The following is a 24,690-nucleotide window of genomic DNA, read 5'->3' as shown; positions in this document are numbered from 1 at the left end:
TTAACTGGTATCATACAATTGCTGAAAAAGTATTGATTGTAACAATAATTTCAGCATTTATCAGGATATAGATGACATCTCTAAAGCTGATCTCAGCTTGCACTACTGAACTCTTGACAGGTTTGCATTTTTCTCCTCTTCCTGGAAAGTAAACAGCTCAGATAATCACAGTTACACAAAATGAACTAGATTTTTAATGTTCACATCATATTTAAGTGGCTGACATGTACAGCCTTAGCCATGACAAAGTATACCCTTGGTACAAAAACTTTCTGTGCAGGAAAATGAAAGAAAAACTGTTATTTTCAATAGGCCACAATATGGAATTGGTGAAAAAAAAATCGGTTTACAGCCCATACTTGAGGCAGCTCACCACCATTAAATCTAAATCCATCCTCAGTTAAAGGCTTCCCAAAAATATACAGACAAATCTTGCTCCTGCTCTTGAGTCTTATTTGACAAATGTAAAATCTTTTTTGTTCATTTTGTGATTTTCCAAAACCAAGCCTGGATTAATAATTTACCCCAGAGAGATATTAGTTGTATGTAAAACTGTCAGCATAAACATTAATGAACATTTTCAGATGACTAAAATATAGCAATAGAAATTATTAATAATCATTAAATATATTATCGTCTATATGCTTATGTACGTTTGATTTAAAGACACTTTTGATTCCAGCATAATATATTGGAAAGGATTATTTAAAGATACTTAATTTAGTGTTTAGATTTGCATACTTAATGTGGTGTACTGCAGAGTGTCTAAGCGTGTTTCTGTGTATAATTTGTCTCAGTATGAAGCAGATGAGTAAATCACTAAAGGTGTCTGAAGATCCAAAGTTCCTGTCCAGATGTGCACAAGGAACGTTACCTACATATACAGATGCTCCTCGACTTACGATGGTTCGACTTTACGATGGTGAGCTGACGATAGACATTCAGTAGACACAGTATTTTGAATTTTTGAATTTTGATTTTTTTTTTCCCTGGGCAAGCGATATGCGGTGCGATACTCTCTCGCAATCCGGGGCTGCGGCAGTGATCTATATCTTCCAGTCTGTCACGTGGTCGTGTTTTGTGCATCCATAATGTCTCCCCAAATTATCTTGGGGAGAAACTCAAAATAATTGCCCAGCATGAAGGCGGCAGGCCCGTAGTGGCCATCGCATATATGCTAGGCTATGATGATCGGTACGTTGGCTGTATTAAATACATTTTCAACTTACAATGTTTTTGACTTAAAATGAATTTCGCAGAATGTAACCCCATTGTAAATTGGGGACCACCTGTATAAGAAAATACTTTTCAGTTCATGCAAGCCTAATCGCATAAGACACCTTGGTGAATAAGGTGTGTGGGCTGATAACACTACATAGAGTTCATTGGAAGTTGGTTTGGAGAAAAGCGTCTGCTAAATAAATAAATGTAAAAGAAGCTTCTGCCTCTTTTGCAACATAGTATTGTACGTACTTGAAGCATTTTTGTATTGTTTATACTTTCTTGTACATTTATATTTCTATTAATGTTGGACTTTAGCTTTTTTTCCTTGAGTAAGTTGTTTGTGTATATGTGTTCATGTGAGTATTTCTACATATGAAGGTGTTTGAGCATCACCCTGACAAAGAATTAATACAAGGATTTTTTTTGTTTGTTTTTGCATTGTCTTTTCTGTTTCTCTTTCTTTGTTCTCAGGTTTTCTCTCTTTTCTCTCTCTTTCTTGCTGTTTCTGGGGTTTAATTTGGAGATGGGAAATATTGGCCACTGGGGACGTTTGATGCACAATTTGTAGATGTTTGCTGCAGGAATCCTCTCTTTTTGCATCAAGCTCCTGCCTTCTAAAAATCAGATCTTTATTTGATTGGAAACCAAGCACATTCACCAATACTTTCCAAACAGGTACGACAGTAATGGTGTTAGTAGTCACAGCAAACCTCTAGATCATGAGCACTGGACCTGCAAACTAAAAATATATGTTTTTGCAACCCTTCCTCACTATTCAATATGTGAAAACTGCAATAAATTTCATGAACTCCATGTAACATACATAGCACACTTGAGTGCAAATACAAATGAAATAAACCCAGCAGAATTACCAAATGAAAGAAAAAGTGTCAAAATTATGTTTCACTGAGGCAGCCATAGATTTACAGTATTGATGCATTTGTCCCTTAGCAGCCCAAGTTAAATGCGCAAAACAGCTTGCTCCAGTATACATTAGATGACACTGAAAAAAAATCTTTATTCATGTCCACCTGCTTCGTTCAGAGGAGTGTGATTTTTTTTCATGTTGATGACATGAAAAATTATGATGTACGTTTCATTTCTGAACCAATTTATCAGAGCTCTTATATCTGGGTTTTGCATGAAAACAATTCAAACCAATGTTATGCAAGACAGAGATTAACACATCTTTTAAAATACAAATGTACAATGTAAAATGTATCTTAGAGTCCATTCCTTTTAAGCTTACTGTTATTAAACTGGAGCATGACAGGACCAGCACAAACACGTAAATATAGAGATGGAGCCAGTAAAAAAGTGAAACACTCAGATTTCGATATCCAAAAAGTAAAGTTATTCAAGCCCAATTCAAGAGCAGTGCTGTTTGTCCGTTATAAGCAATTTAAGAACTATTACTTTATTGCACTTTAAGTTACTACCAAAAATGTATAATTGAAAGGAAAAGTAATACTGAAATAAATAGATGAATTACTTCAATGTGTGGTCACAGTTGATTTAGAGCACACTAAATGGCAAAATGAATTTTGTAACGATTGATTAAAAATAATAAAAAAAAATCAAACAGCCACAAGTTGGACTTTCAGGTCATTATACTGTATGTTATTGCCACATAATATGTTTACTATATTTTACAGGAGGTATTCAGTTCAAAAATGTGATATTTTGCTATGGTAGCATAAACAGATATGGGGCTGTGTATCAAGAATGTGATATATTGGCACCATGCAAACAAATGACAAATTTTAATAATGCCTGAGTTCTGATTTATAATTAAACAGTGATAATTGTACAAACCACATGCTGTAGATATTTTTGTACTGTACATTTGTCTGCTGTGCATTTATTAAGAAAAAACACCAAAAGAGCAGTATGCAAGATTTGCCTTCCTCCTTTCTCTTGGCATGTCTCTCAAAGGAGCATGGGATCTTTGAAGAGAAATTTAACAGTAAGTAAAAACTGAAAAGAAAACATGACTGCAATGCAACATACAACATAATATCCTATATGTTTTGTGAAACTTAACCTAAATACATTTTAAGCTCTTTACTCTAATCCTCCTAGACATCTAGTTTTCTGTGCAGTCCAATGAGATGTATGGAAATATGTGGTTCAAATAAAGGACGAGCTTATTTCAGGGGTCTAAACTGAACTGTATTCTGCCAGACAAAAGCCAAGCAACACCAAATCCAGTCCTCGCAATAAAGAAGCTAAAAGAGACCAATATTTATTTGTTAACAAAATAAGCCTTTCTTTAAGCATGATGTGGCCTGTTTACATGTAATTATCAGAGCACAAGTTACACAAATGAAACCCAAATTCAGTATCATTGAAATACTAGTTCAAATCAGTAACGATGACCTTGGTTTCTTTAAATATTTGACATCTGTCCTAAAAAAATATTTTTATAGAGTCTATGGAGTTTATTTTTAACAATAAGTGCCACACACATGTTCCGCAACAGAAAAAAAAATAGCTGGTCTACCTCAGCACAAAAGAGCCAGAGCAGCTAAAAAAGAAAGTTCTTGCAGCCAATAAAATTATATCAGTTAGTTAAGCATATTTTGCTACTTCTTAAAACAAATTTATTTTTCCTCAAAGATTTAAACTAAATTATACGTAAATTATTATTTTCAAAGACCAAAAGTGCTGTTTAGCAAAGACAGACATTAAAACAATTCTCCCTAACCACCACAATATCATAACCTCTGAAAAAAAAATGTGGGAGACACACAAAATCACACATGTGCAAGTATACACATGTCCACACACACTTAGCATTTTACAGGTAAGTATGCAGATGCAGATTCCATGAAAATATTACATCTGACAAAACTCAGATACCCTTGCATTAAAAAGGGACAGATAAACAGATAAACGGACACACACACACACACACACACACACACACACACACATTTGGCGATTGCACATTTACAAGTGTGTTTGCCAATTTCATGAAGATACTGACTCATACAGATACCTTGATTCTTGTAGTGAAAGATGCACTTTTCATAAGAAAACAATCACAGTAATATCTGCTTCACTGCATTTTGTCCCGTTTGCAGTCATCTGAAAGAACGGATAATTTATAATGCACGCCGAAAAAAGAGAGTTTAACATTTCTTGTTGTTTCATCAAGGAATGCAAGAAAGAAGCCAATCCTAATTTTCAGTGAGTGTTTGCGTTCCGTCAGAGTATCCTTGTCACACAAAATTTTCCCGATGAGAATAAATACGGAAAACAAACATTTTTATAAGGCATTGAAAAACACACACAAGCATACTTTATGCAGATGATATATTAGAGGCCATTGATTTAAAATGTGATAAGAAAAATAAAAATGGTAAACAAAAAGCACTTTCCTTCACCTCTGGAATTTATTCCCAAAGTGTTAATTCCGCCTCATTCTGCTTTAAAGGCTTTTTTGAATGACTGTTAGAAAATGATACTGCTTCAAGACTCTTCCTCTTAGCGAGGAAAGAAATAGTTCAATTTTGGCAGTTCTGCTTCATTTGACTCCCAGAAACCATTTTCATGATCCTTGTAGCAAAAACATTTTATGTTAATTCCGTCTTGTTTTATCACCTAACTTTCTTTACTAAAGGAAAAAATCTAGGCTTCTCTTGTTTCCCTCCCGTGCTTCTGTTTTTAAAGCTATACTCGGGTAGTGGAATGCGTATGTGGAAGGCCCGTGGAGTTGAAACCGGAGGTGAAGGTGTTGTAGGGGTGCATGTTCGGCATCCCCACCAATGAATTGGGGATCATGGTAATGGTGTTGGGGGTCATGAGTGGAATGTCATCTGGTGAGCGTCGCAGGGTTAGGGCATAGTCAGGCAGAGAAGATGCACGCAGGGGGTCATGGGTAACTGTGCCATCACACCCATGATGGCTCTGGTTCATTTGCAAGGTCATAATCTCTTCTGGGGGATGGCCCACATCGTTGGCATTAGCCTGCCTCTGGGGGCTGGGCTGGTGGTGCGAGTCCTGTCTGCGCTTATCTTTGCGGTAATAGAGGGCAGCAAATGCCAGCACATTGAGGAAAAGCAGAGAAGCGCCTACAGCAATCGTGACACTCAGCTCCGTAGAATAGTCCCGCGGGTTCTCCACCACCAGTGGACCTGGCTCCTCGTCCCCGTTCCACTGCTCTTTTCCACTCTCCGTGTTGTAGGCTGGTGATATTGGTGGTCGCTTGGTGTTGAAAGGCCAGATCTTGAGGCCAGGCCGTTTTGTGGCTAGAGTATTCTGAGTGGTCTCCAGTGGCGGCACTTTGGTGGTGGTAGAGGTATAGTGGAACATGTCATTAATATTGTACAGGTGGGGTACGAGCTGCTTCCAGAAGGCCACCTTGGTGGCACGGTAGTGGTCCCGGACACGTGGCTTGAGCCCAATGTGCAAGTACAGCTGATCCTGGGGGTTATACTTGGACCAAGCCACCTCCTCAAAACGGTTGGCCTTGGTGTGGATAAACTTGGTGTCCTGGGGGACTGGTTTGTTGGGATCCCTGCAATAAAATGGGTAAAAACACCTTCAGAAAATTAAAAAGTTAAAGGTGAATTTTAATTGAATTAATTGAAATTGTATTATACAACATGAAAAAATGTAATGCAATAGCTAAAATTATAATAGGAAATTTGAAATGACTGAATGTGCAAATTAAATTTCAAACTTTAGTCGTTTCTAGTTCAATGATTCGGTCACTCAAGACACTCAGTAAGCTCATTCCACATACATACAAATTCAGCTCTTTGAATATACAAAATCAGTTTCAGAATGTACACATCCTCATACTCAGCGCAGAGAGGCTAAAAAGAGACTAAGAGGCCAAGAAATATTTTAACATTGCTGACTGTTTATGCGCTAAATGTTCAGCGTTGGTACACTTACCGACCACAACAATTCACTGATCTGTCACAAGCACTTAAATAACTTTTTAGGAGTCTTACCTATTGGTCCTCATTCTTTCTGACCTATTGTCAGATGCAATTAACTCCTGTCTTCTCCTCTCCTCACTTAAAGATCTTGGCATGCCTTGCACAAAGCTGGACTATGTGCAGTTACATCTTTCCACCAGTCCTTCTTTGTGTCTTCGAACAACTTAGTTTTCTCGCATTTGTTCTACCAGTGTTGCTGAGGGATCAGTGTTGGGACCTCTCTGGTTCTCCTATAGATTCCCTCTCTGGGAATCCTCATTTACTTCTCATGACTTCTCCTAACACCTTCATGCAGATGATGCTCAAATCTACATTTCATTTGTTCTTGTAACTCAAGTCTCCAACCAGGCAACATATCTCCTCTCAGAGATAACTTTTTGGATGGCTAACCATGATTTGAAACTCAGTTTCCCTAAATCTGATGTCCTTTGCCTATTCTTTGTAAATCCTTCCGCAGATCTACAACACAAGAGCCCTCTCAGCAACATCAGCCTTTCACTTCCACACTCTGTAAAGAACCTCTGTCACTTTGGGTCACTCACTTAACTGTACTCATCACAGCACTTGTGTTTTGATCCAGACCTGTCACTTATTTCTTTACAATATCAACAAAATCAATCCCTTCTTCGTCGACTACACTACCCAGCTCCTTGCTCGAAACCCTTGGTCTCTCCAGACTTGACTAGTGAAATTCTCTTTTGACTAAGCATCCTGCATCTGCCATCCACCCTCTCCAACTCATACAGTATCCTGCTGCTCTGGCATATATATGTGTATAACAATGCCTTGTTATACACAGACCTCTTCTCTGCTCTGGTCAAATTAAATGGATCCCCATCAGAGTCAGGATCCAGACTCTAGGTTCCAAATGCAGAAATGCCTACATGGCTTGTCTCCTCAGTATCATTTCTTAATACTGTCCTTGTCCTAACATCTACTTTACCTCTACCTGCCTTCCCGTATTCTCGTATCTCCTTTTCCCGAGCACACTAGAAAGGATCAGTCATTCTTCCTTCCAAGTTGTGCACTGGGCTTTCTCTCAATATCAGGTACGCATTTTATCTCCACTCTTTTATCCTGGAAGTTCATATACATTACTTACTCATTAATTTTCCAAGAGTATTTCACTGTCTCATTTGACCTTGCTAGTTTGTAATTGCTTGATTTATCTTTAATAAGTATTTTTTTGTTTACTTCAGTGTTTGCTCCTGTGTTAATTGAAAGACGATATCTCATGCTTTATATTAATCTAACCTTGTGAATTGCCTTGGGCAAAAGCACCTTTGAACTCAATCCATAACAGACTTAAACTTATCATTTGATCCATAAATCATTTTGTCATATCTGTTGAGTTGCTAAATAATGTTTTAGGAACAACCATTTATCAATCAGTAACAAATCATTCACTCGGAATGACTCAGAATCCGGATGCAACTGAATATTTTGATTTTACAAAGTAGTTATATCGGTTGCATAACTCATTTTTTTAGGTAATAAGAAAAAAGTATGAATTTTACTTGTACACAGGCTGTATAAAAGATTGAAAAAGGGTAAAGACGTCAGTGTTACTGATGTCACAGAAAACTCACTCAGCATATGTGGTGAGACATGAGAAGCGAAAGAAAATTGCGAGCCATTTCCACTTCTCAGATTCTGTGCACTTCATGTGTTCCATATAATATGGAAAATGAAGAATAGAGAAGTGAACCATTATGTTAGGTTTGACAATGGTGCGGTGAGTCGTGCTGCTGCCTCACAGTCCTTGGGGCTGTTTGGGAGTAGGCTGAAATCCAGCTCAGTGTGTGTGGAATTTGCATGTTCTTCTCCCTGTATCTGCATAGGTTTCTTCCACAGTCCAAAGACGTGTGGTTTGAATGAACTGGTGACTCTACATTTCCCGAAGTGAATGAACAGGGGTGTGTGGCAACCCTGCAATTCCCTGGCATTCCATCCAGAGTGTGCCCTATTTAGCAGTGCACCTCGTGGCTCTGGAATGCTATGACTTGGACAAGAGTGCAAAATATTACAGAATGAAAAAACTTAATGAGCTTAATGAAAAAACTGCAACTTTTGAAAATAAAAATATTTCAAGTTTTTTGTTCAAAAAGGCACAACTGTATAATTCTGAATCCGTTATTAGCATTAGTTTGCCAGTATTTGCCAGTATTGCCACTATCATTAAAGGTGCAGCTAGGGGGTGTAAGTGATCCCTGGTAGTTTAATCTCATCTTCTGTTTTTATTTAAGGGCAATCCACTTTTTTCTTGACTTTTCAGAGAATACATAATGGGATTAAAGTACACGATCATTAGGACAATGTTGCCGTGGATATCAGACACATGTAGACAACAGAAAATTAAAGAGGGTTAGACAACACAGGTGAAATGTAATAAACTCCACTCCTACAATCAGTTTTTACACTATAGACCTCATCCTCTCACCAAGACTTATACAGAATTGATGCATTGACTGCAATTTTTTTTCATTCAGAGCATACTCTCCTTGTATCAAAGTAGCCCTGTAGTCACATGCAGTCAGAGCGAGTGTGTATTAACTTGATATTTTCTCACTCGAGATTATAATGTGATGTAATACAGTGATCAGTGTAAAGTAAAGAAAAGAACTGTTGTCAGTGAGGATAGGCCTAAAAGTGAGGGAAGCCAGTCCTAATTCTCAACAATGGATATGAATGGATATGAATACTGTCATAACTAATTTCTTGATACTGTGCTCATAGCAATAAATACATCTCTCTGATTAACCTCTGATTTTGTTAGGAAGTTAAAAAATGTTAGATAACAAGGACAAAAAAATGACATTCATACTTTCGATAAATCAGTTGTTCTGAATTTCACTTCAGGGAAAATACACAAACACACACACACACACACGCACACACACACACAGTCTGAAACCGCTTGTTCCAAGTGGGGTCACGGCGAGCCGGAGTCTAACCCGGCAACGCAGGGCATAGGGCTGGAGAGGGAAGGGACACATCCAGGACAGGACACCATGCCGTCGCAGGGCACCCCAGGCAGGACTCAAACCCCAGACCTGCCAGAGAGCAGGCCGGGGCGGCGCTGCCGCGTCGCTGTACCCCCGCCCACTATTTAACTAGATTTCATTAACTGAATACATTACCTACCTTTGTAGTTGAATCTTACAGAAAATGATGAAAGAATGTTGAGTCAGCAATTGGGTTGAGTGAACAGGACTAAAGGCGACACAGGACTATTTTAAGGACCATTATAACCAATAATTATATAATTCAGATGCCATCCTGTGGACAACACAGTTTTTTGCCTGAAAAATATTTTTCACTGTTCTTTTTGAATGAGAACATAGTTTAGGTAATATCTGTCACACTTACTATAGAACAGTTTAATAGAAAGGACTACAACGTGAATAGAATGTTATATAATCTTTGCACTTCTAATTATATAAATGTTTCACAGTTCTTGTACCTGAAATGTTCCAAGAAATCTCCTCCTGTTATGCCGGAATTTCTTAAGTGATGAAATATTAAAAAAATGCGATGGCGTGTAAAACAGTAAATGTGATATTATGGATAAGAGCCCCGTAAGCAATAAAGAAAAAAACAAATATTATAATATCGTTAATGTAGAGAAATGCAGTGCTCATTTATTATGGTTTGAAATGGTGCAGGTTAAGTGTTACTAATTTCTGACCCAGTCAGTATCAATAACCACTTGTCCAGTGCTGGATTGTGGAATCCTGTAGCCCATCCCAGAATCACAGGGCACCAGGAAGTTAGGGTACACAGCTTTTTTCATTTTTATTATGTAATCCATATGCGATGTGCATTGCAATATTTTGAATTACTGACTGACTGAAATCGCTTGTCTCAAGCGGGGTCGCAGCAAACTGGAGCCTAACCCTGGCAACACAGGACACAAGGCTGGAGGGGGAGGGGACACACCCAGGACAGGGCGCCAGTCCGTCGCAAGGGACCCCAAGCGGGACTCGAATCCTAGACCCACCAGAGAGCAGGGACAGGCCAAACCCGCTGCCCCCCCCCCCCCACACACCCCTTTTTTGAATTACTGATTAAAATAATGAACTGAACATTTCTCCTTTGCCATCCCTAGTGAGACAGTGAAATACAAGTTTGCAGATATTAAATCTGCGGTTTTGGTCTATGTTCAGGTAACATACATGTGGTGGAGCTGTGGCTGTCTTGACAACAGGTCTTGTAAAAGATAAGCACCAGTGCCATGATGCAAGTTCACACCGTATAAAGGATGTGACGGAAAAATACAGTCATAAAATCTTAAAACAACCGAGAATTACAACCTGCGGGAGAAAATACACATAAATCTCTTGGTTTAAGCCTCAGTTTTTGTAGCAGTTTGTATTATTGTCTGTTCTGTATTATTCTGCATTATAATTATTCTGAATTTAGTAAATGCTGATGATTTATACTTGAAGACCTGCTGTAACAAACCTTTTTCAACTTCTTTCCTACATTCAATGCATAATTATTACTCAAATTAAATTGTTTCTGTGAAATGTGTATCTCATTATCCTAACAAGTTAAGCTCTATTAATTAAGTTGCTGTCAGACTAATGGTATTCATAGTTTCTTTTAACTGGTTAATAATTTATGTAAATTAATTCATTACTTTCCTGTAAGAGGACAGTAATGAACCCACAGTACACACGTAAATACAATTTAAACATAATCAAAAGCAAAAAAGTCTCTTTCATGATTATAAATAAACTTCTTTTAAAAATATACAGCAAGCATAACCAAGCACAGCAGTGCGATGCTGTCACTGGCACTGCTAGAATCCACACTCATATTTATCCCTAAAATATTAAAAAGCTTGAAATCACTTTCCACAAGTAAAATCCTGAGACTTTTAGATGCCCCAGTTTTGAAGGAAACAAAAAAGCTTTACTGCATTGCAATGTCCGGTAGACCCACTGATCAGGGTATGATATGCATGACTGTGTAAAGGTTTTTATAAACAGTGGATAAATGGGTAAATAACTGTAAACTTATAACAGTAATAATTGCAACCTTAACATTGCAAGTCGCTTTGGAGAAAAGCATCAGCTAACTGAATAAATGTAAATGTGATGTAATGTAACTCAGCTATAACTGTGAACTGTGGGTATTATAGTTACAGAATGTCATGTTTATCAGAAGAAAAAAATGATGCAGAAGATGCCATATTGACACTATGCTACAAGCAATCAAATTTTTTGAAAAGCATATAAAACATATCAAAATCTCAACTCACTACAGCTTTTCTTCAGCTAAATTCCTCTGTTCATTTAGTCTGAACTTTTTCCTTTTTTTTTGAAGTCTCCCACATTAGGGATACCATATCTGCTTTTTTTCCTCTCATCAAGTTGTTTGGTTCAACCTTCCATAACCCACAAAAGTAGCTGATAAGATTATCGGATTGTCAGTCATTGATATGTAAATTAACACAAGGTTTCCGAACATCACTGCCTCTCTCACCACACATCCTGGTGACCACAGGGTAATGAACAGTTGGAGACCATCTGCAGGCTACCTCACTCTTAACCGGAATGAAACAAACTGGTTTTGTTGGTTGTGCTATTTAGTCGACATTCGATGAATGTAACGACATATATAATGATCAAGAGTGCAGACAGAAGAAGGCTATCTATCACAGGGATAAGGTGTACAGACATTCACAAGGCAAAACCCATCCATAGTTTACAAAAAAATCCTAAACCACAACAAGAATGACCATGAACATCTAAAATTTCTCACAAACTTTGACTAGATTGGAGTCACCTCATCAGAAGTGAGCTTCCCTCCCTCCAGAACATCTACACTAGGCGGTGTGTGAGGAAAGCACGGAGGATCATCAGAGATTCCGGCCACCCGATCCATGGACTGCTCTTGTTCCCACCATCAGAGAGACGGTTTCGCAGCATCACATCCTGCACCAGCAAGCTGTGGGACAGCTTCTTCTTGCAGGCCACCAGACTGCTGAACTCTAACTAATAATGCCAGCACACGCACAGCCCGCTCTACCTCCCATGTGTATTGCATCTGTACATCTTGAGTCCTACAGGTATATTGTGTATATTGTATTATGTGAGAAGGGGGCACAGTGGTGCAGTGGGTTGGACCGGGTCCTGCTCTCTGGTGGGTCTGGGATTCGAGTCCTGCTTGGGGTGCCTTGCGACAGATTGGTGTCCTGTCCTGGGTGTGTCCCCTCCCCCTCCAGCCTTACGCCCTGTGTTGCCGGGTTGGGCTCCGTGACCCCGACTGGGACAATTGGTTCAGAAAGTGTGTGTGTGTGTGTGTGTGTGTGTGTTCTGTGAAAACTGTACAGGTGTTTATTGTGCATTTTTTTTTGTGGTCGGTATATTTTTGACTTATGCCACACAGCTACGGAAAACACACCAAAGATTTTCACCGCCTGTGCACTTGTGGTTACGGTGAAATGACAGTAAAGTGATTTGGTTTGATCTGACTTAGTTCACCAGAAAATCTCCTTATTAACTACTACCAAAAAAACTCACTGTACGAACAACCAACAAACCAGAACTAGGCTTGACAATCTATATACATCTTCCAAATTATACAAGTTAATTTCCATTAGCATTTTCCTATCTGCATATCACTGCATTTATAATATTTACAAACAATAATAAATAACATGACCTATACTAATCACTGACCAGTATAGCATAAATATTGGGCTGCCTGTTGATTTGCCCAGTGTCATTTCCTTAGCAAGTCACAATACCTATGGTTTAGAAACAAACTTTATTTTAGATACATCTACTGTTTAATTTACATATGTGCCAATAATAGCATTGGTCAAATCTATTATGCTGACAATTTTTCGATTGCTATGCAAAAAAACAAAATCCTTTCTTTCTTGGTGTTCATTGAGGTTAAATAATTATTTTCCTGTGGCTGTAATGTAATTTTTAAAATTTTAACCATTGTTTGTTTGTCCATTCAGTCGCATGCTAACCCATTTGCCATTTGTTCTTTCACTTAATTACAATGTGTTTGCGCCGCCGCATCATAGTGGTCCAGAGCCTCTTCCAGAAGCATAGGGTGTAAAGAAGGGTACACCCTCGATGAGGCATAAAACACACTCACGCATACACATGCTAAAGGCAATTTAGAGTCATCAGTTCCCTTTGAGACACATGCATTTAGGCTGTGGGTGGAAACCGGAGCACCCAGAGGAAACCCACTCAAACACAGGACAACATGCAAACAACACAAACTGAGCTGAATTTGAGTCCACGCCACAACACACAACCTGTGAGGCACCAGCACTACTTGCTGCACCACCGTCTTGCCAATTTTAACCATTAGTACAAGTACAACTTCATTCCAGTTCAGGAATTTTTGTATATTATTAATCTAAAACCTGTTTCAGAATTCCTCACTGCAAGTTTTGGAAATGAGAAAAAGTTAGCAATCTTGTATTTAGCTTTATAGACACTCACCCAGTCTTGGCAAAGTTGGTCCAGTAGGTCATGACCACAGCACTTAGCATGATGTCATTCTTGGAGAAATTGCAGGGAAACAGGTCAGTGGGACCTATCATAGGGATGCCAAAAACATAGGGCACCTCGTCCCCATGTGCAGCATCAGACCATGCAGGCTTCATCAGGCTTTGGCAGTGGTGGTAGAACGCGTAGAAGTAGGTGGGAGAGCCATATCGTGCATGAAGATCAGCTGTCACCACAGCTGGCTCCACCCATTGGTGGTCGGTGAAGAGGGCCACCAAGGTCTTACGGCGGGTCTCGGGGTTTTCACGGTCAGCCCAGTCAGTGTACATGAATTTGATGGTCTCTCGCAGAGTATCTTTTCCCTCTGGATAGCCATACAGACTATCCACGAAATCCGACACAGAGAAGTCAAAGTCATTGCCCGAGACGCCATCCTCCGAGTCGACCACGTTCTCCACAAAACGCAGTCCCTCACCTTGGTTCACACCCAGCATGATGTCATAATTGAGAAATTCACCCTGCTCCATTAAAATCTCAGGGTCATCAGGGATCACGTCCCCGTCGATCACCGGTCCGAATGCAACATGGTAGCGTGCAGGCTGGATATCCTGTTCCACAAGCTCCCTTGCGCTTTTCTTCCGCAGGCAGTCAACCATATCAAGCGTGTCCAACACGTTGCAGCCAACCTTCTCTGCGAGCAGGCGGGTGTACTTGACGGGCTGATAGTTGACCGCCCAGCTGGACAAAGCCGAGCCACTTTGAATAACGGCTCTGTGAAACAAGCCTGTGGAAAAAGAGGTCAAAGAATCAGAACAGGAATTCTCCATTGTTCATCGCGTAATATTTCCCAATGCAATACCTTTTGGCATTGGCAAAGTGTGTAGTGTCTGTATCAAATCAACATTAACATTAATCTTCTGTTTCAACAGTGATATATGTCCCAGTTTCTTTGTATGTATCCCAGTAGGATTTCGTGAATTCGTTTAAACTGAACTGATTAACTGCAGTAGGGGTCTCTTCTTTCTTTCTTTCTTTCTTTCTTTCTTTCTTTCTTTCTTTCTTTCTTTCTTTCTTTCTCTCTGTCTGTCTGTCTGTCTATTCATTTCACTCCACTCACCTAAACCTTATCCCCCAAGTTCAAATTACTGAAGTTACTGGAGGTGTTGGATTGGACCAAGCATGAAACCACATATGCACATTTCAAGTACATTGCGACCCCCAGAAATGAAACATGAGGCAGCAACAGCAATATGCAGACATCTTCAGGAAGATGCTAGTACATGGGGTATACCTAGATGCATTCTGTGCGATGGGGGCTCATTTGTTTGGGATGAAAAGAGCTTTGAGAAAAGTGTGTTCAAAAAAAAGGCGGAAACAAACCATAGCCTGCCTACCATCCTAAAAAAGAGAAAAAAAAAAAAAACTTCAAAAGAAATTAACTAATCATACAGTATAGGTACTACATTATATATTTTCATTGTTATTTGCCCACAAACCTGATCGTGAATGAGTCCACTGGGTTTTCTCATACTGAGTTGTTACAAGGTAACTCAAGGGAGCTTTTGAGAGAACTGCTGGAACTGCAGCAGTTACACACATTGGAAATGTGCCTGGGCCTTGCTGGTACTGTGCTCAAGTGGTTTAACTTCTATATTACCAATAAATTTCAGTACATATATCCTAGTAACTCTTTTCCATCCTTGTTACCTTCTGTCTGATACGGAATACCTCAGTGTTCATTGCTGAGGCGCTTGCTCTTCTCGTTATATATGCTACTGGTCAGCCATATTAATTAAGAAATATTTGTAATTTCCACTCCTACGGCAATACAAAGCTTTATCTGTCCATGAAGCCTTCAAGTATGTAGATGTCCTTCTGTCTCAACAACATCAAGGCTCAGTTGGGTGCCAACTATCTTGTCTTCAACGTCGATAAAACCATGATCACATTCCTGGGACCAGAACTTCCAAGCAGCATTTTCTCTCAGCTGAGTGTTGAGGCCCTCAATTTCAGTATTGCTATCGATGCAGTTGCAAAGACTTGATTGCTACAGCAGAGTAATATCTCTAAATTAAAATGATTTCTATCTGGATCAGATATCATAAAATTAGTCCATACTTTTATTTCGAGTAGGCTCAATTATTGCAGCTCCTTGCTGTCTGGCTGCTCTGCTTGTCTCATCTCCCCCCTTCAGCTTGTGTAGAGTGCTGCTGCCAGAAACATCACCAGGTCCCAGAAACACTGCCATGTTAATCAAGTTCTTCCTTCGCTTCATTGGCTACCCATTGCACATACTGCTTGTAACCTACAAGGGTCTAGCTCCACCATACATCGTCGATCTCCTGGCCAACTACAAGTCTGGATGCACTGTAAGTTCAGAGGGCAGCAATTTGCTTGAGGTCCTGGAGATCCCCATGAGAACTGTGGGTTGCAGTGTATTTAGTTACTGGACTCCTGAACAGTGGAACACTGTAATACAGTGAAAGATGCGCCCCCATTGAAGTTCAATCTTGCATTTCAATAGCTCATTCAAACTGATGTATTCACAAGCCATTCTATGATTTTTTTTCCATAAGGTGTATTGGTGCCATGTGAACAATAGTTTCTGGCAAGGCCCTCAGTGGCACTAGCATCCTGCTGCCCTCTGGACTGGTAACCTGCTGCCAGGAGCTAATGTCTGCTTCCAGCACCCATTGGGTTCTATGGCTGGAAGCTGATGGCTGCCTGCCTTGACCAATCGAATCAACAACCAGCGGCATGGATGCCTACCTGAGCTTCCACAAACTATATCTCTGCCTGACAGACTTACTGGTCATCATTTCTAGATATGTCAACATAGCTCTACTGTCACCACATTAAACTGCCCATGGAGGCAGGGCAAGCGATAGTTTTTTGAGCCCTAAGAGGTTTATTTTTTTCCCTTTCTTCGCAGAGCAAGTTTTTGGTTTTTCTCTCCTTACATCCCAGCTGGCTTTCCCTAATAGTTGGCTGTAACTATTGCTACTCTATATTGTATCTTTGTATTGTATCCTGAACTTTGCGCAGCCCTTTGAGTCATCTTGGAGAGCAGAGTGCTCTATAAAAACAAACTGAATTGAACTGCGTTGAATTGAATTGAGCTCTCAGACCTGCTAAATGGATTCCTTCTGTCCTCAAAGATATTCAAGAACATGTACAGTATAATTAGAAAAAAGGCTATGGTGAAGCAGTGCCAAAAATATAGTATAACACCATAGAGATGTTGAATGAATGGATACTGAGAAAGAACGTGGATGAAAGCACATGTTCCTTCAAGGTCACTGTGTGGCTTTGCAGCTAAACTGACTCCTTGTTGGGTAGGACTTTGCAGAATCATGGTACATCTGTTCTACTATTTATGAAGTAGAAAGTAAAAAGTAAAAGCTTTGATTTGTGTGCCATGCCTGTAACAGACGTTGATTTCAAAAAAAGGCAAAAAGGTTTTGCACCTTCATCCACAGGAAGGAAATAGTGACGACTTCCACGGCTTTCAGAGAGCTTGCATATCCTCTGAACGTGGAAGCTGGTATGATGTGAGTTCTAAATTTGGAAGTTTTAAGTTTGACTGCCATACCTGGTCTATGAGGGCAGTTTTTTTCACAGCGACTCTCATTACCATTTTATTTGTTTTATGAAACAGGTTTATATATTTTTTACCCATAGCAGTAGGCTTTCTCTGATATTTATTTAAACTGAACAACTGGCACATGCATTTACAGATTTGTGTTGGCCTGCTTTCAATGAGTACTGCTGAATGTGTATATTTATGGACTGCATTACCTCACTTTAGCTTTACCTTCAGTCAGAGCATCCCGGCCAATAAGCTCTACACCAAAATAGAACAACGCACTGATTCTGTCAGTGGCCATGTTCAGCGAGGAAACACTGGTCTCAGCATTTTTTTTTTTTGGTTGTACACAAACTTCTCATACCAATACTCAAAGTAATGAAAAAGAAAATGACATTTTGAAATCTGATTTTATTCAACAAAATTACTTTACAGAAATGATATAAATAACTTTAAAACCATGGAATATTGTTTTGCCAAGGAATTTGTTTTTTGGCTCATTTATGCATTTAACCTTATCACATTAATGCAAAAGAATTTCCAATTAATCCTATTTCAATAACCAATACCACAAGGAGGTCTAGCACATTTGGATGCATTGCCATGTCCAACTGCCTGGAATAAAGTGATAAGAATTTTTGTCCTGGGTGTCTTTGCTATATCTGGGGTCTGTATGAATGCCCATATAGCTTCTTGGATAGAAACAGTAACATAGAGAGGTTTCAATTTGCGTTGAGTTGTTATGAGTTGCACATACATTTCAAGCTATATAGTCAATTTGATACTGTCTATGACTGCAACAAAAGAAATATAAACAATTTTAAAAAGTAGCACTGCTCTGACCACATAATCTAGTTAAGTGTGATTTATTTCTCAACACTCTTACAGTCACTACTGTGGTGCTGTCCTAATGTATCACTCACACACACACACACACACACACAGACTGAAACTGCTTGTCCTGAGCAGGGTTGCAGCAGGTTGGAGCCTAACCCGGCAACGGAGGGTAGAGGGCTGGAGGGGAGAGGACACACCCAGGACAGGACGCCAGTCCATCACAAGGCACCCCAAGCAGGACTCGAACCCCAGAACCACCTGAGAATAGGCACAGGCCAAACCCCCCGTCCCATGTATCAGCATTGCTAATTCACTGTTTCAAAAAATTTAATACTTAAAATAATTGTAGCTGACTCTAATGAAAAAGTAGGTTATCGCTTCAATTGTTGCAGCAGGAAATGGTAATTCTGTCACAACATATGCAAAACACAGAAATATAGTATGGGTATTAAAAGATGAAACATTTGTGATTTAATTCCTTTAGTCTGTGGAAGGAGAACACCATTTACATTAAATATTGCAAACCAAGCAGCCAAAAACATAGAATACAGGTTAGATTTTACCTCAAAGCACATAAACATTGCCCTTAACATAATGCATGGTGCAATTAGATTTGTGGTTGTCGTGCTTAGCTTGCAGAAACACTTGTGGGATTACATCCCTACTTTCTTACCTACTGTGTTGATTGTACAGTTAGATATTTTATATGATAATTTTATGTTTAATCTGTTTTTTTTTTTAATTTCAGATAGCAGGTCGGAAAACGTATTGAACAGGACTCTTTATCACAGCACCACACTATCAGATTCTTGAATGCCGTTAGATTTGTAAGTTTTGTCTAGTTTGCAGAAAAAAGATGACTTTTGATTATACTGCAGAAAAAAGGCACTTACATTTGAAAGAAATGGCAAAAAATAAATTTCCCACCTATTATACAAATGCTTGATATTATTCTTATTATTATTATTATTATTATTATTATTATTAAGGGGGCACGGTGGCGCAGTGGGTTGGGCTGGGTCCTCCTCTCTGGTGGGCCTGGTGTTTGAGTCCCACTTGGGGTGCCTTGCGGTGGGCTGGCGTCCCGTCCTGGGTGTGTCCCCTCCCCCTCCGGCCTTACGCCCTGTGTTGCCGGGTAGGCTCCGGTTCCCCGCGACCCCATATGGGACCAGAGGTTCAGAAAATGTATGTGTGTATTATTATTAGTATTATTATTAGTATTATTATTATTTAGTGTCCACAATTTTCATTTCTTCAGTTCATCTAATAGATTCTTGTAAAGAAATATGCAATACCGCTAGAAAATAAGACTGAATTTGTTTTCTGAAGATCGCATCCTTTTGTTTCATTCTAATTTAAATCCATAGTACAAGTCAATATTGCTTGTATTATGTGAAAATTGTTCAGTTGCAACAATAGTTACTTTAAATAAACACTATGAAATGCCATTTTTGAACCATCATGCAATATTAAAATATTATTATGATCAGTATATGTTTGTTGTAGGCTTCGTTTGCAGGAGCACTTCACACTTCTAACAGGACATGAAGGAAAACTTCTTGCCTACATCAGGGAAATCTGAGGTTGTATAACCTGCCAAAAATACGATATATAGTATATTCTCATTTTTTGTGATATACACTTGAAAAAGTGCAGCAAAAAGCATGTTCCGTTCTGCCTTTCACCTTTCACATTTCATTACAGGTATTTGACACAAGAAATACTTCAAAAGTGGATAAAGTCAGCAGGTCTTTGTGGGTGCAAAGCTCAAAAGTTGGTGATAAACTGTTAGTATATTACCAATAATATGTTATAGCAAGACATTTGCTGTCAGAGAATGACTCTTGTTGATATGGGCTTCATAAAGAAGAACAATGTATTGTGGTGTTTGACAGCATCAGGATCTACTCTCAGCTGCTGGAAGCTGCGCACCCTGCAACCATAGTTCAGCAAATCTTGCAGAATTTGGATTTTTTTTTTTTGGTCCTTTGTTTTAACTAGGCCATTTCTGGATATTTTGTTTCAGCAAGTTTCAGGGAGCTGTACTTTTATTTTCATATTTAGGATAACTAGGAGTTATGTTGCTAATTATTCATAAGTCAAATTCAAGGTAATAATTTCTCATCCTTTAACTTAATGGTTTTATTCTCTTGTTTTCAGAAAACACAAGGAGAAACATAATATATTTGTTGATGCGCGTCTGACGGCATAAGAAGGGCCGAAATAAATTTCATGATCCTAAATTTAGCGAACTATATTAACAGAAATCTCTCTTTTAATAATCTCTATAATTTCTTTCCCTCGGGAAGTACCTTGAAAAATATAATTTCAATTAAATTCTTAGAGAAATTCTCTGGTTTTACAAGCTTTCAGAAATATGCCCTTTATTTATTATAATCCAAAGTTGTTTCAATAAACCCAGCAAATCCGTGGTATTTCTAACTTCCTTTCAATAGTGCAGGTTGGATGACAAGGACATTATTGTGAGGAAGATGCACAGACACAGGAGTCACAAGAGTTTGTGTTCAAACAAAATGCATTTTTCCTTCATCGCAATGTTATAAGAAACCACTCAGTTATGCAACAACAATAGAAAAAGATGAAGGGCAATTTCACCGTTGTAACATCTATTGTGAAATGTTTCTGAGCCTCTGCTGAACGCAGATCAAAAGTAAAATCCGACAGTCACAGAGAGCGGAACAACATTTGTGCCCCAAGCCTTACCAAGTGGCACTGTTCCAGCATGATAATATGAAATACTAAATGTAACCTTCATCTCGTTGTGACAGGAAATTGCTTTTAAAAGTTTTTTTTTTTTTAAATATTTGAACACACTCATGCAAAACTCTGCACTATACTTTCGTAATATTATCATAGAATCTAACAGAAAGGTAACTCATCCTTTGGGTAATTCGTCTCCTACTTGTTCATTATGCCCATTATATAACACTTTTGGAGACCGCTGTGTGTCACCTCTTTCTGGAAGGAAGGCAAAGCGATGCTGTAAAAAGACAGGATTTTTTCGTGTACCTGGCAATACTATTAGGAGCTGTATCTAGTCTTTGATTACTTGACCAAAAAGGGGTTCAAACCTTCCATTCATTTCCTAAGTGCCGCTTGTCCTTTCATTACAGTCTTGTCCTTTGCCATTTGTCTTGCATTTCCTCTCCTGCTGACCAAACTTGCGGAGCGCTTTCTACAGAGGACACAATCAGTTGCCCTGGGCTGGTGCCCAAGTGAAGATAAAGAATGGTGCGGCAGGGATGGGGTGGGTTCAGGACGACCCGGTTAACAGAGCAGCAGCTTCAGAATCAATACTACAAAAAGGACCCTGAGCTTTGGATAGATTTTTCCAATCACAGCTCGACACTGTGGATCCTGCCCATTCATTGCGTAGCCAGTCATCATATAACGTCTCTGATCTGCATCACTTTTCTTTTCCCATGGCATTCGCCTTTAATTGATCACTTTCCAGCCTCTATTGTATGCAGAAGGAAATGGTTTTATAGTGTTAATAATGATCTTCTTTGGCTTCCCTACTGTAAAGACAGCAAGGAACAAAAGATAAGAGCTTACAAAGCATATTCAGTACATTTAATTTATAATGAAATATGAAGCTAGGTTATGTCTGAAACCGCTTGTTCCATACAGGGATCACGGGGAGCCGGAGCCTAACCTGGCAACACAGGGCGGAAGGCTGGAGGGGGAGGGGACACACCCAGGACGGGACGCCAGTCCGTCGCAAGGCACTCCAAACGGGAGTCGAACCCCAGACCCACCGGAGAGCAGGACCTGGTCAAACCCACTGCGCCCCTGCTAGGTTATGTAATGTTGTAAAATACTGGTGGTGCATTTTATAAATTAGTTTCACAATTAATTTTAAATCAGTAGAACACCAGGTTCTAACAAAATTTTATTATAATCGTACAATACAATACAAATACAATAATAATAAATACAAAATGTATAAAATTATTTCGTAGGTGCCTACCAATGAGAAAACCCAAACGGGAGCATGCAGTCATTCTGGATGCACGAGGATTACAGTGCATATAAAGAACATTTTGCAGACTATCTTCTATTTTGTTCTTTTTGCGTGCAGCCCGCACTCTGGGAATTAGCTCCCTTGTGTGAAGTCAGATTAATTTCTAAAAAAAATCTCATTTTACATGAGACCCCTTCATTGACCTACTCAGCAGAATATACATTAAAGCATTTTCAAAAATATTTTAGATATTTAATCTTCAATCTGTCATTTCACATCTGCAAACACAAGCATATGTGCTGTTGCAACCTGGATAATTTTGAAAATACTGTCATTTGAAAGTGCACACACGTGCAGCTAAACAATGTTATACTTTAACAGCAGTTCTGCCACTTGCAGACTCTGAATTTAAAAATTTCGCGGTAAGTTAACAAGTGTATATCAAATGACTGTACAACTACAGATCAGTCAGGTTTGCAAGCTGTTGGTTTCTAGCAGAGACACACACACACACAGTCTGAAGGCACTCATCCTGAGGAGGGTTGAGCCTGACCTAGCAACACAGAGCACATGGCTGGAAGGGGAGGGGACACATCCAGGATGGGACACCAGTCCCTCGCAAGACACCCCAAGCAGGACTCGAACCCCAAACCCACCCCAGAGTGGGACCCAGCCAAACCCGCTGTGCCACCGCACCACCTTCCAGCAGAGACACAATGCTCTTTCTTCTGAGCTCTTGTTGGAGACACAGCTCTCTGTTTTTTTACTGCTGTAGTTTTTACATGCCTTTCACAATCTGTGAAAAAAGTAATTAATTCAAATTGAATAAGAAATATGTGTGTAAAGAAGGATGTGAAAGGCCTTTTGATTGACGATCATTGTACTTATTTAAGTTGTCTTACTCTTAATTTTACAGTTAAAGATCATGGAATTTCATCGTTCATGAATCAATGCCAAACAATATTTTAGAAAATGCAGAGGCTGTTCACCAAAAGCTATTATTCCTAGGCTATTTACAGGATTAAATTCGGGTCAAGAGGAGAAAATGAGGAAATTAATTGAGGAGTAGTGTAGCCTAGAGCTAAAGGAAATTAAACTGCAGCAGCTGGCGGCTGCAAAACTAGTTTGCAAGTCTCAACTCCTAATGCCACTATAAATCAGAGCTCTGCATGTTCTGATGCGTGTGCGTGTGTGTGTGTTCTTCATGACTTTCTCAGTACTTTCTCATGGTGCCGTGTGACCCGGCACTTGAATCAGCACCTGTTCATTGTTAACGTCCCCTTTTCATTGCTGATTAAAAGTCTGTGTTCGTGTTGCCTGGTCTCTGGGGATGGTGCCGTTTTTTTCAACTTTGTGTCTTTCCATTGTGCCAGTAGCGAGCGTTTGTATGAACAATGGTTGGGGGCTCCCCAGAGCTAAATTCGTAGCAAAGGGGGAGAAACACCCCCAGGCACCATTATTTTGAGGTAACCAGCAGCGTACTGCATCTGTCTCTCGGGCGTTTATTCGTGAAATGTTTGCAGTAAGAAAGTGCAGTATGGCAGTTTTGAGATTTTTAAATTGAATGACATTTACAGTGGGGGTGTGGTGATGCAGCGGGTTTGGCCGGGTCCCATTCTCTGGTGGTTCTGGGGTTCGAGTCCTGCCTGGGGTGCTCTGTGATGGACTGGCGTCCCCTCCGGGGTGTGTCCCCTCCAGCCTTGCGCCCTGGGTTGCTGGGTTAGGCTCCAGTTTGCCGTGACTCCGCTCAGGACCAGCGGTTTCAGATGGCGTGTGTACATTTACACCAGTATGTATCAATTTGAAGAAAACATAAAGAGGCTGATCAGTTTATGTCACATATTTTTCGGTAAAGAACGTTCACATGTAATATGTCCCGGCTTTACCACTTTGCTATTTGTCATGTGATCCAGGAAGGCTAGTGAGAGCCTAGAGGTCTGGAGCTGTAAAATCACTTCATAGTTCCTTACTATGAGATATTTGAAAGACTACTCTGTTTTGGCAGCATACTGAAGGACACAGAGTGATTTGTGTCTCAAAGTGGACTGAAATGTTGTCCACTTGAAAGCGTATTGAATTTTCATTAAGGGAGACCAAAGAGAAACAAATGGTTTCCTGATGTAATGTAAATGAGAGGCATGTGCACTCACATGTACACACACACACACTGGTTTGACACTCTTTTTAAACTCACTCTTTGACCATAATTATTCCCATTCTCGCTTCGTCTTTCTGTTTGATTGTGAACTTGTAAACAGAAAATGCTTTCTGGGCAACCATCTCCCACTTGAGTTCTGCCAGAGGCAGATAAATAGCTCTCGGCTATTTCTGCGATAACCACCATTCCCCCATCGCCTTTCTGGAAACAATCGTTCAAAAAGCTCCCTGGTCTCATTCTTTTGTGATATGAAGTTATTTTAAGTACCTACAATAATTAGAAAATCTTGTCAACATGTCAGCACTTTCGGTTACAGCTAAATGATCACATTTAAATCTCCTACTTAAAGTCAGGGAAAAAAGAGACTGGGCGAACAGTAAAGCATGAAAAAGATATAAAAGACCCCCATTTCTTTAAGGGCACATGAAACACTGGAGGGATTTGACTAAACTGTGAACCCTCGG

General features: G+C 39.5%; 1 protein-coding gene across 2 annotated transcripts in view; it reads right to left on the bottom strand.

Annotated features, from left to right (window-relative positions):
• Positions 1-4,771: 4,771 nt before the first annotated feature.
• The window catches only part of LOC108934200 (neuroligin-3-like), a 130,929-nt gene continuing 111,010 nt past the window's right edge, over positions 4,772-24,690 (bottom strand). For both annotated transcript variants that reach the window (XM_018751753.2, XM_018751754.2), the window contains 2 exons: positions 13,655-14,444; positions 4,772-5,746 (listed from right to left, as the gene is read on the bottom strand). In XM_018751753.2, the coding sequence (XP_018607269.1) occupies positions 4,900-5,746; positions 13,655-14,444 (1,637 nt within the window). In that variant the 3' untranslated portion in view covers positions 4,772-4,899. The remainder of the gene's footprint in view (positions 5,747-13,654; positions 14,445-24,690) is intronic.

The sequence above is a fragment of the Scleropages formosus genome, chromosome 4 (genome assembly GCF_900964775.1).
Source record: "Scleropages formosus chromosome 4, fSclFor1.1, whole genome shotgun sequence".
NCBI lineage: Eukaryota > Metazoa > Chordata > Actinopteri > Osteoglossiformes > Osteoglossidae > Scleropages > Scleropages formosus.
The sequence above is the reverse complement of the archived record's forward strand: the minus strand, read 5'-3'. Positions and strand labels throughout refer to the sequence as shown.